Below are 13,395 nucleotides of genomic sequence, written 5' to 3'. Positions count from 1 at the left end.
TGAGTTTAACGTGAAGTTAGGATTCACTTCACTCTACATTGATCTCTTGTATATAGTGTAATGGACAGGCTGACAGATGTTCACAGAATGTGGAAATTTAGAGTTGTTAGGCAGGAGGAAAAGAGGAAGAACACACAGGCTTGGTGTGACAAAAGAGGATGCGATGGATGGATGGAGGCAGATCATTTTATTTTTTTAATTATAAGATTACCTGTGATTGTATTTGATGATACTGAAGCCATATATCAGTAAGTTATTCTCTGTAGTCCCCCCTCATGATATGATGTGCTTACATCCTTACTTGAGATGTAGAGATGAGATCAGAAACCGATCACGTTTAAATCAATTTTAATGCAAATATTTCAATAGAGAAGCATCCATCTCATGGGTTATACAAATGAAGGCACATTAAATTTAACACAGTTTACAAGTTAAAGGGTATTTCTGTTCCATACTCATTTATTAGCAAGTCCAGTGAAAAATACCCTGAAAAGCACCACTCACATGCAACCCTTCACTTATCACCGTTTGTTACATTCACTTTTTTTTACTGTCACATGTTATATACTACATTATGACCATAAGCACTTTGGCGAGTCTTTTAGCACTGGGTGCCAAAATACAGTTGCTGTAAGTTACTATTAGAAAAATTTCTACACTGCATATTTAAAACTTTGGAGCCACAAACTACCTGACGAGTGTTTTCCCCATAAACTGTAGCACGTAGTATAAAAGAACTTAATGTTAGTTGACTAATATATTCCTTCACAAAGAGTAATATTCAACAAAATAGTATGGCTTAAAACATATATTAGAAAAATGATGTACCCACCAATACTACTAATACAGAGGACAAGGCAGATATACATTATTACTGCATAACCGTCTTGGTAGACTTGCATATTTTATACAAAAACATTTAAGTTATTTCTGAAATATACACACATGTAAAAGAACCTCTATATGAAAGCTGTTCCAAGAAGTTGCTCACAAGTGAAGAAAGTAAAGTTTCTTAATTCACAGTTGGCTCAAAGTTCAGACTTCAAATGAATATTCACATAATGAAAACCGAGTATCTTACAAGAACCCAGCAAACACAATCTCCACTGATACTACTGAAACCAGAGTCAGAGGGTATTTCATGAAAGCGTGAGATGCATTACTGCACTATAGATGTTGTAGCTTTAGTAAATAAAATATAGCTGTCGTAGCTATGTGTGTTTCATGAAGCTTTGGAGCAGTGTGTTAGGCAAACTGAATGTGTTATTGCACTCGGCGGCAGTAGTAGCCAAGGACTTTGCATTTTTCACACAGGTGCTGCGGATGCTCTTTACTCTGGTCAGACACATCCAACCCATCCGGCTTCTCCAGAGGTCTCTGGAACAAAGAAACTGGAAATTAATGACCTGCATACACAGAAATTGCCAATTAGTCCTAGGTCCAAGAAAGACATGAGAAACAGACAAGCTATGCCATTTGTAAGCTCATATAAGGATAAGACAGAGGTATCTGCAGCTAATGTATCCAAAATTTGAACAATTCACCTTTTTAAAGTCAGTCCTGGCCTCAATGGTCAAGCTACAAAAAAGTGGATTTGATTGCATAGATTGAATACATGTAAAGATTTGATGTGCAGGACCAATGAGCTGTCCCAGTCTCCTGATGCCCTGTGTTCTGATGCATTACCTGCTTGTGAGGGTAAACGTTGATGTGGCACTTGATACATTCTTGTCCCATGTTGGCCCAGGAGTTCCCGCTCATCCACTTCCTCTTGCATTTTGGACATTTATACTCTCCAAAACACCTCTTTTTTCCCTGATAAGGGGTCAGGCCCTCGCCTTTGGGTCGAGCCTGAAAAGAAGAAAAATTATACATGTCTATCACCGCTTTTAACGGGGGAAACCTATGCAATGACCCATTTTTTCTTTGCATGGCAGCCAGTTCAAAGCTTCATGTAATTATAAAACATCCTGATAGCAGAACTGTTGGTGGTCAGGAGAATTTATCGAGAGGGTTTTTTTTTTTTTCAGCAATGGGATGATTATGTTTTGTCAAATGATTTGCTTTGGTGCTTTAACAATCCTAAAAGGATTGACTTATATTACAAAGTAATCTAATCAAAGGAAACTTATTTTAGAGGGATATTGTAGGAAATTACAAGGCTCTTGGTTCTATGAAAGCAAACAGAAAAGTTTCAGTGGTTAATTCCAAAGATGTTAGATGATATTGTATGTTGTAATTTATTTGCTGAACACAAAAAGAGTCTCAGCTTTCCCATTAGAAATGAACTCCCTCCCTCCAGCTGTGTTCCCAGGAGACTGTAAAGGAGGCCCTAGCCTGCGGAGGGACCAATTGGAGAGGGCTTACTTCTATAGGACAAATACCTTAGGCTATCAGTCATCCCTCCCAGCTGGCCACAATCCTCCAATCAGAACACAAAGACCTTAGCAGGGAGGAAATAAAACCCAGATGAACTCTGCACTGGTGTAACATGACAAAATTCTAAGCCCATCACCGAAAAGAAAAAAGAAAATCCTCTCGACAAGACTGGTTTGAATTAAAAGCATCTTGGATGAAAAGTAGGGCAAGTCAAAATTAAGATCGAATCAGGCCTGAATCCACAACAACAGAGAAGTTCACATAATGCTTTGCTTTTATTTCACCGCAGAAACATATGTCAGGTTCAAAGCTTCTCACTGATCATTTCCAATTTTATTCATTTCCAGGCCTTAATATGTGAAAACAGGTTGTGAAGTTCCATCAGCCAAATCTCTAACTGCTAAATGCGCTGTGAATCATTTTGAAGCATGTGTTTGCCTCATTCGGCCACCAAGGGGCACTGTAGGAGATCGCTTTTGATGCTTGCCCTTGTTCTCAAGCATACAGAGACAGCAGACAGATTATCGTTTTCCTGAAGAAGGAAACAGCTTTCACTCTTCAAAACAAGCAAAACAAACTCTACCTAAAGTCTGGAGCCCACAGGGCAGCGAGGGGCACTGCACACGCTGTAGTTTCCACTGCCCTGATCAAAGATGTCACACTGACAGCCAACAAATGAAAACACACTTTTGACCTGGAAGTGAATGGACACTCTCAATGGAAAGCAGGAAAGATTGACTGAATCCATCAGATCAGTGGGCCATTTTCGCATACATATGACACTGTATATACACACATCAGGCTGAACTCTCTTAGTAAGACTTTATTCTTTCTTGTAATTTCTTTAAGTAGGCTTCAGGAATACTTCTCCAGGCTATTTGAAGGACATTCAAAGCTCTTCTTTAGATGTTGGCTGCCTTTTGCTCTGTTCTCTGTGAAGATGATTGCACACTGCTTCAAAAATGTTAAGGTCTGGGCTCTGGGGAGGCCAATCCATGACTTACACTATCCCACTGTGTTTTTTTCTATCCAGATAAGCTTTTACTTTATTGGTAGCGTGTTTGGGATCACTGTCATCCTCAAAAATGAAGCCACTGACAAACAGATGCTTTCCAGATGGTTTTGCATGGTGGATAAATCTTTGAAAATACATTTCTGCGCTCTTCATTTCATCAGTTCTGACACAATCTCTAACACCACTGACTGAAATACAGCCCAAAACCAGAGTCTCCACCATGTTTTATAGATTACTGTTGACACTCACTGTTCCACCTCCTCCTTACATACTGATGCTGTTTTGAATCAGACATTTCAAATTTAAATTCATCACTCCACAAGACCTGTTGCAACTGATTTTCAGTCCAGTTCTTGTGTAATTTGGCATATCTCATCCTTTTCCGCCTGTTTCCCTTCCTTAAGAATGGCTTCTTGACAGCCCCCCTCCCACTGAGACCATTACTGATGAGGCTTAAGATTTTCAGTAAAAAGCCTGTACACAGTTGTGTCCATGTGTAAATAGTACGTGTAATTAAGTTACGCCTTCTTATGCCTTTCATTTCATTTAGGCAGCATTTTTACAGCAAGTTACAAGCCATTTGAAGTAATTGCCTTTGAAGCAGTTCCTGATATAGCACACAGCAGAAGCTATCTTCTCCTTCTGCTGTGTGCTATATCAAAATCTGCATTCCTGATATGTAGAAAAGTTAAGGACTGCAGCACTACTAATATCAGCTAAGGCAGCTGGGTTTGGTCTTTGTTTGCAGAGGTTACTTTACTTCCATTGCCTGTGTTTTTTAGACTTGGTGCAGTTTCTGAGAACAATTTTCATTCAATTCAATTTTCTTTGTCATACACAGAAAATAAAACACATAGAAACAAACAGCAGGCCTAAAACCCCAAAACCTTTCAGTCTGAAACCACATGTGAGAAACTCTTTTAAGATAAATAAGTTGTGAAATTCATTTATTATGTGAATTATAACATATTCAGTTTCACAGCCAATACTTATGTTGTCTTATTTAAATTAGCCCCAGACTGCATAGAGGGATGTAAAGCCAGATTTGTAGGCTGCAGCAGATAAGCTTGGCCCAGATCCTTGTAGCCTGGTGAGAGAGACCCAGGAGGTGGCTGCCTCCCTCTGCCATCATCTGGAAACCATCAGGATAAACAATGGACTACTCCAAATCCCCCCCCCTCCCCCGTCTCCATTCGCCAGTCCCTCATTCACTCTCCCCTACTCCCATACCCCCACGAGAGAATTCATCCTGGAGAACTCAGCACAGCTAAGCCGACTGGATACCATGTGGTCAATTACTCCACACTAACAAACCCACCACACTCTGTCCCTCGCTGGGTTTAATTTGTGTCAGACCCCCACAGCATCCATGGAGAAGTCCAGCTGTTAAGCAAAGCAAAACAACACAATCATGCCTGGGCTGACCACCGCAGCAAAAGGTCGCCTGTGTTTTAAAGACTCTTGTGCTGATTTAAGAGATAGTTTTCATTATCTTGTGAAATCAACTCTCCAGGAGGGTTAAGAGCAACAAATGCCTCAATTCCCACGAGCCCCAAAGAGAGACTATTAAAACAGCTGCGTTTTTAAGAGGACAAATTTGATGGCAGCAGTAAACCAAAATTCAACTGGTTATGGCTTCTCAAATATGACGATGTGCTGCTTTTTAGTTTTATGTGATTATCAAACAAATATTTAGGGCTTTAGCAGCATTTGTCAAACAAAACTAATTAGAAGACATCATCTTAGGCTGGATTCTAGTTTGTTGAGCAGCTGCTTATTTTAAAAGTGATAACATTACGACGTGCCTACTTTTAAACCTGAGCAACTTTTACAAGGCTGTCTTTTTCACCATAGTGCATATTTTAAAAACTGAAACAAATGTTCCAATTCATAAATAATCAACACATCTGAGTAAGTTTGGATGCCCTAGGGGTTCACAGCTGTTATGAAGAAATAATGAAATAATAATTTAACATCTGATACATCAGCTGTAGTCCATCTAAATAAAAAAAAAAGGATAAAAACTCCATATAACAAACAAATATGCCACAGTCTTTTGCAAACCTAGTGGCGTGCCTACCACTTAAAATATAGGATGTGTCGACTTATGCACTGTTCTCTGAAGAATTGCTCTAACTTGCTTTACTTTGACTCGTTTTGAATAGATGAAGCTGTTTGGTTCGTGCGCTGCTGCTCTCACTGTGTCATAGGTCCTCAACTCAAAACTTCTATTCTCATCCCGAGTTTAATAAAGTTTTTCTAGCAGCTTCACCACGACCGTGGGCTCAAACCACAGAGCAGTGATTCGAGGAAATAAGATATCAGTCTCTTCCTGGCCAGTAGATGCTGACTTATGTCTTACACAATGGTGTTTCCTCTTTTCCAGAGCAAATCAAGGCCAAATGTTCCACTTACGGAAACATCAAGATGTCAAAAGATTCTTTTATGCAGATACAGCCCGAAGCTGTGATCTTTCTGCAAAGCTTTTCTACAAATGTTGCACATTTGAAACACAGAGTGGATGAACTTTTCTTTAATCCAACATGAATATGATTAGATACAAACATCTGGAGGCCAAAGAGCAGATGACTGGTTCTGTAGTGCTGTAGAGTTTTAATCAATCAGACCCAGTGTTGAAAGCACACAGAGCAAGGAGAATGATTATCACACAGACATATGGACATTTTCTATGCATCTTTCTCAAATGCAGGAGTCTGGGGGGGACCAAGCCATTTGATTGGTCCAGAATCTGACTGAGCTCCACTGAACTATAGGTATTATGTTTCTCAAAAGACTGAATGACAGGAACAGATGGTGGGTTGGAACAGCAAAATATGTCCAATTTCAGTTCAATATGTGTTTGAGTAACATTTAGGAAAATATTAAAAACATGGAACCATAATAAAAGTGATCTCTACAGCATTTTTCCTATATGTGTTCCTTAGCCTTGAGCCGACGATACTCTTTATCATATGAAGGCTATCTATCCTGAATTCCAGGGTTTCCCCTATCTTTTGCATCATCCTCAGCAGATGTTTAACCAGAAGTGCCAGGCAGGATATTGTGTGTAGATAAGACAGTTATCACCAGTGAAAACAAAAGGACCACAGCAACAGTAATCAGACAGGGTTACATGAGATTGTCCAGTTCAGTGTCGTTCACTTTATCCAGCCCAAAACGAATCTGATACTCACCTAATTTCAGTCAATTAAAAACTTTGTAAATATTGAGATCATCCTCCTGTAATTTCATTTTATAGTCAAATTACATTTCTCAGAAGTACCAAATACAGTTGAATACTGTTTTAGGTTTAAACTTTTGGTTTTTTGGTAAATGCATCATTGCCAAGATCAGAATGCTGACTGGCCTGTATGCCTGTATGCAAACATATAGATCTACGTCTAGCTAAAAGACTTTAAACACAAGCAAACAGCTGGACTGTGTTGATCCAAAAATAAAAATAAAACATCTGCCTATCATTAGCTTGCATGATAATTATTAACACTGTGTATCTTGTCTTACATCTAAAACTAGAAAGTGCAAACACAACAAATTAACATTATGTTAAATGTTGGACATATAAGTGGCGCAGCACAGACTAAAAAGACTGAGAACTAAAAATATGTTTATGTTCAAAGGCCAATGATCAGATCAAGAAGTTTCTTTTGTAATCTCTGCAACTAATTTTCAAAGCAGACTTTTCCCCTCCATTCAAGTGTGATTAAACTGTAACAGTAAAGACCTACATGCACTTCCTATGTTACCCAGAAGTTTGCAAAAACGGATGCAGTCATCTCAGTGTAGCTAGAGTTCGTTCGCCACTGCCCTGCACTGACAGAAAGGCGAGAGAGACAGAGATGACTCCAACCAAGCAGCACTGTGCGAACAATACAGCCTGACTTCCTGACCTTTGGTTCCACAGCCCCTCTGCAGAAACAATGCTCTCCTTATTTATCACAGGCCCTTCCCACCACGCACCCATTTACTGTCAGCACTCTGTCACTTGTGTACTTTCTTTACTGTAAGCAGGTCGAGCTACTTAACTGGGATGAGGACATTAAAATGTGACCCTAAGTTAAAGGGAAAAACCACGTAAACCCTCGATGAGTACCTGTCGTTTGCTTGGAAATGTGAATCTTAAAGACAATATAGTATGAAGGATTTTTAACTTTTTTAAAACTATTTTTCTGCAATCCTAAGACATCAAAAGCATACTAAACTTCAGTTGGCTAAAAATGCCTCAGATTCCAACCAGCGAGAACAAAAAGCAGTTTGTTGATTAGGCACAGCTTCAGACGAACGTTCATCACAACTTCAACTAAAGAGACCTTTTGTCATGGCGACAGCTCCGTAATCATCCCTTTGGGTCTGAAATACTAGCAACACATGATAAAATCTGACATCATTTTTCTAAAGCAGAGCAAGAGTGGCAAAAAGCCAGGAGGAAAAATGGTTTCCAGATTTTGCATAATTTAAAGAGTATAGCAATAAAGCAGAATCGTAAATATCTCTGACAATTCCTTTGACGTTTCAATCGTCTCATGAAGCAAGTAACCCAACGCTCCACAGTGCTGTCAGCACGATGTTAACTATTGAAATGCCAAATGGCAGCATTAGCATTTTCTCTTATACCTAAAACTTTTTATTTTTTTTCATTACCTGCCATGTATTTGTCGTATAATTTTAGACTTGATGTTCCAGAAAATGCTTTTAAGGCTTCAGGCACAGACTTCCTGTGTGGATCCTTCTCTCATCTTACTGAGCCATGACATCCTTTGATTCCTATCCACTGCAGCTCCACAAAATGTTCCCTGTCTCCTAGCGTCAGACTCAGCCTAAAGACTTACTCACAATACACCAAGGTACAAACAGATAATCACAACTTACAGATGAAGATTGTGACGCAGCTTATCTCATAAAAATTCTAAACCTCAAGTTGTGTAAAGCACAACGGCACAATAGTTACTGCTGCTTCGTTAGAGCTCCACTCGTAGCCTGTTGTGTTAAGTTTCTACATTTACCCACTTTCACTGGTTGCTACAGCTTCGTCCACAGTCCAAACACATTCCTGATTTGTATTTGTGGATCTGATAATGTATAGTTATCTTAATTTCTGTGTTAGCCCATGCTTTAGCATAACAGGAAGTGTTGTCAATATTTCTACCAAGTGTCTGTGGCTTTAAAGTGTGTGATTAGGACCTTCTTTGATACACTTAGATGAAGATGTGATTCATGACACCAAAGAAAAATACAGAATATACACCTACTTTTCATAGCAATTGGCAGGTGTTCACAGATGTGAATGTGCGAAGAGCTATAAAGTCACTGCACATGTGCTGTCAGCATTCCTTACATTCCTATATGGGCTGTATTCTGTGCTAGAGTACACTAATCTACCATGTGTTGGCAGAGTCAAGACTTTAGGAGAGAACGATCAAACTCGAGGGAGAAAAAAGAGATTCGTACTCATTGTTTTTGAGTGAAAGAATTGTTTGGAGAATGTGTTTGTTCCTTATATATTAAGAAATAGATAAGAAGTTTGATATCACTCTCACATTAAAACATGTAGGTCATCTGGAATGATAGCTTAATTTAGCTTAGCATAAAAAGAGCAACTGGTGTAGGGTAGAATCACTAGATTCCCTACCAGCTCCTCTAAAGCATAGTAATGCTATCTACAATGTTTGGTTTTTGCAAAAAGCATAAAACCAGTAATTATAAGCAGTTGTGTTCTTTTTGACAGAGCTAAACTGGCTCTCCCCATTTCCCGTCTTTATGCTAACACTGGCTCACAGTCTATAGTATTTCTATGCTACTAGCTTTACAGACATAAAGCTAGCAGCATTCCCATTCACAAGAAAGCAAATGGGTTTAAGCACACCTAACAGGTATTTGTCACACAGTTTTAAAAAAAGGCTACCTTGTGTTATTAATAACATGCTTTAAATGTTTTATCTAATTAACTGTGATTTGGCATCGGTTAGCATAGTCTTGGTTCAGTGCAAAATCTCAGCCTAAAATCTTGGTAGCTGTTAAAAGGTGATCACATTGGGTTTACTATTTAATTAACTTTAACCTGCTTATAACTACTTCAAACCAACTTTTAACCCATTTTTATTTTTCCATGCTGTTTGTGCTTGAGGGTCTGCTGTTGCTCTCCTCATACTGGACTTTCCATGCACATGGAAAGGTGGGAAACTCCCAGAACGGAGCCAAATATGATTTGCTGCAAATGGAATAGCAATCTTCTTTTGACTTTTTCTGAAAGTCTCAAACTGCTATTGTTATATGTCACCCCCAAAAAGAGATTGATATTCTTAAAAATATGTTTAACTTGGCTTTTCTGATAGATGGAACTTGACAAACACTAAAATAACTGAAACTGATCACCCAGTATTATAGTCTGTGGTATTATAAAAGGAGGTTGCTGCTTTCAGATTTTGCAAAAAAAAGCAATTTCTACTTTAAAAAAAAAAAAAAAAAAGCTACCTAATCACTAGCCATGTTTGGAGAGGGATATCCTGTGTGACATGGTATTACAAGATATCTATCTATATATCGCTAGACAGAGAGTGTGTGTGTGTGTGTGTGTGATTCAGTTGGATAAGCAGAAAAAAGGATGGATGGGTGGATGGATATATAGATACATTTGATTAGTAAAAGTTGACCTGCTATTTTAAATTCAAGTTTTTGCTTCTTTGTTTCTTGGACACATCCTGTCCATCAGTCATTTTATTATTTCTATTACACCTAACAAATGTCAAGCATTTCCTTCAGAACATGATCAATGGGGAACCACAGCTGCACATAAAGCACTGGTAATATTTCTTTCATGTTTGGAGTGGAGGTCGTGCCTAGTTCCACAGAAAAACCTATCATCTTTCATTAAGGCCAGCACCGAGATCCAATCTGGCATCTGCTGCTCATTACCAACCTGTGGTGGTACACCTAATTCAAATATGTGCTGAGGACTGTATTTCACACTAAAAAAAAAAGAATAATACAAACATAATACTCTAACTTGGAATGTAGAGTTTAAATTGAGTGCAGTACAATTGTGAAAGAATACCTAGAAATGTGACAAAGAAACTGGATGTGATTTGTTGGATTTGTCATCACATTTACTTTACAAATGTATTATTCATGCAGCACGTCACATGCGTTTGATAGACAGCTCAAATGAGCCACATATTGTGCAGCTGTTTGATGTAAAGTGTCACTGTGTGTCTCACCTGAGGGCAGTCTTTGATGTAGTGTCCTTTGTTGAAACAAAGGTGGCATAGGTAGTTGGGTGGCGGCCTTTTGCTGGGCTTCCGTGTCTCAGGAGACAGGGAAAGGTCTGAGAAATGGTCTGCCAGTGAGCCCAGGCCATCCACAATATTGTTGAGAGATCCATAAGGTGAAGTCCTCTTGTAGAAATTATTGTTCAAGCTCTGTCAGAGAAAAGCAACGCCCCCCACCCAAACAAATCATAATTATTTTTCCATTGATACGCGCTCTTAACTATGTCTACAAATGTCCGAAGCTCATAAGTAATGCCCAACATAACTTCCAAAAGGCCAAGGTAGTGTATTCAAATAGCTTCAAAATCAATCAAAACACAGAAATACTCAACTATCAGAGGTAAAAACTGTAAGATTTTTACTTTGGAGTTAGCAGATTTTGGCTTTTTTGTTTGACAGATGGTTGTTTAATTTTTGATTTTACTCATTTCATCAGTTTTAGTTCTACACAAGAGTGTTTGCCATATCCCCAAAACACAGAAAGTTACAGAAGGTTATTGTTGTGACTCTGCTATAAAAGAACATTTCACGGGGTCTGTCAGTCCATCACCCTGATTGATTCTCCTGTTTGTCTCCCTGACAGTAGCCAACCTTATTTGATTTCTGCAGATGTGCAGTCCTTACTGTGTGAACCAATAGTGTCCATTTCCTCATTAGAACAAAATGCCTTTGTCATGCATTCTTACAAATGGTTCTTCTGGCACGACATAATCAGCATCATTGTGCTTCTAGAGGAGATGGGTGCTATGGCACTGCAGGGCCAACCAACATGAAGAACAGCCTGCGGACACTGTTTACTCTGAAGGCATCGCACAATAACGAATTGTGGTCAGATGCACATGTGCTTTAGAGCAGTGAGATCTTATGCAAGAGACAGCAAACCACTAGATATCTTGGCATGCGTGAAGTTAAAGCACACACGCCAGATATGTGGAAATGTCTCATGTCCCAAGTAAAAACTTGTGGATTTAGATGTCAAAATTTAAAGAAAACATCACAAAGTACTCAGTTTGTTTAAAAAAAATCCTTATCTCTTTCTTCAATTAGTCAGTAGTTTATTAAGCACTGAATTAACACTGTATACCGCTCTAACCATGCAGAGGCCAAGGGGCTGGGGTGGCTAACTCTAACATTTTTGAAAGCTTGTGAGAGGTCTTTCTCAACCTACCATTCCCCCGTCTGGCTGACACCAGAACAGTCTGAACACACTCAGGCACTATATCTGGGTACAAAACGCATATTCATATGCTACCCAGTCACCGCAGGGCAACCCAAATGAAGGCATGCAGGTGAGGTTTGCAGTATGGGCAGCAAAGTAACCAAGGCTGAAATATCTGAGAAGAACATTCAGGGAGAGACTTGCAGCAAATAAATAAATAAATAAATAAAGAATAACATTAAAGATAAAGATTTAATCCAAATACGGAGATAATAACCTGCCATCGCAACTTAATGATTGAGACAGCATCACATGCGTTCTACCTCACTGCTCAGATGGAAGAAGTTGTTGAGATAGTTGGAGCTCAGATCAGCTGCGCTGCGCTTGGAGGTGCTCACGTCCAGAGGAGAGGAGTCCGACTCGACTTTGAAGCCGTCAAAAGCGCTACTCGGCGTGTCTTGTAAGGACATGTAGACCCAGCTGAGAAGCTGCGCGGGCTGGTACACACCAGTCTCTACGGCAGACATCATGGTGTCTTCTGGAGGTCTGCGCCTCTCCTCTTAAAACAGCACCGTCAGAACCGCCGGTTTCTCTGGACAACCCAACTTCTTCCAGTCATCCCCCTGCAGCGCCTGACTGGGCGTAATCTCTGCGTGTGTTCACCTGGGGGAAGCCCTGGGAGGAGGACTCCACTAACAGGAGAGAAGTCACGGGAGGGGCTCGGTGTAAGTTTGAAATGGAAAGGCTGTATGGCAGCTGGAGGACTGGAGCAGCAAACAGGCAAGGACTCTGCGTTGCGTCACAGAGAATAGGAGGGCCAACATGAGTTTGCATCTCTTTCTGATTACCTTCGCTGGCATCTGTATTAAGAAGGCTTTGTACTTGTTTAATCGTCTAAATATAACGCAAGTGATGATGATAATTTTTTTTAAAAAGCCACATTAAACTTATATGAGATTTCACATATTTACAAAAGTGCTTTATATTTCTTTTGTTTAATATCTAAACTTCATGTCGAGTTTTCAATTCCTTCATTCGTGAGAGTGTCGATAAACTTCTTCATGTTTACTATAATTAATGATTTCCAGATATAAAACGCACACAAAATTGCTTTGGTGTCAGCTCAAAGTGGATTTGAGCTGATGAAAAGCCCAGTGGATTATAATGAGGAAGTGGGCTGCTGCCATCTAGTGCTTCATACTGACTAATTCAGTAAGAAAGCTAAAATGTCGTGCTAAAACATGTAATAACCCCATGACTTGTAAAATAGTGTTGTTTTTTTATTGCCCACGCGTGTTTTTTTTTTTTAAATAATGTGTTTAACCATTCATTTTGGAGGCTCAAAATAATCTAAATTACGATCCAAATGAAAGGTCTGGGGATGTCCTACCCGCTATGATTCATGCTTTTTTAAATAACAATTTGTATTATACAAGAGGTCATGTGGCCCAGAGACATGAAAATGGAAATTTAAAAAGTAAAAGTAAAAGTGTGATGTGGAAGCTTGGGGCATTTGCAGTGCATACACAGAAAACCCCTGTTTGCATAGATACACAGGT

The 13,395-nt window shown here is 39.3% G+C and overlaps 1 protein-coding gene across 1 annotated transcript; it reads right to left on the bottom strand.

Moving 5' to 3' along the window:
* Window positions 1–331: 331 nt before the first annotated feature.
* Window positions 332–12,765, bottom strand: LOC308391281 (zinc finger CCHC domain-containing protein 24-like). Its single transcript, XM_080873857.1, has 4 exons — window positions 12,160–12,765; window positions 10,627–10,827; window positions 1,687–1,851; window positions 332–1,377 (listed from the first exon to the last, which is right to left on the bottom strand). Exons 1-4 carry the CDS (start codon window positions 12,364–12,366, stop codon window positions 1,264–1,266), a joined length of 687 nt encoding a protein of 228 aa, XP_080729983.1. The 5' UTR covers window positions 12,367–12,765; the 3' UTR covers window positions 332–1,263.
* Between the last annotated feature and the right edge of the window lie 630 nt (window positions 12,766–13,395).

This window comes from Rhamphochromis sp. 'chilingali' (assembly GCF_963969265.1).
Source record: "Rhamphochromis sp. 'chilingali' genome assembly, chromosome: 22".
Taxonomy (NCBI): Eukaryota; Metazoa; Chordata; class Actinopteri; order Cichliformes; family Cichlidae; genus Rhamphochromis; species Rhamphochromis sp. 'chilingali'.
The sequence above is the reverse complement of the archived record's forward strand: the minus strand, read 5'-3'. Positions and strand labels throughout refer to the sequence as shown.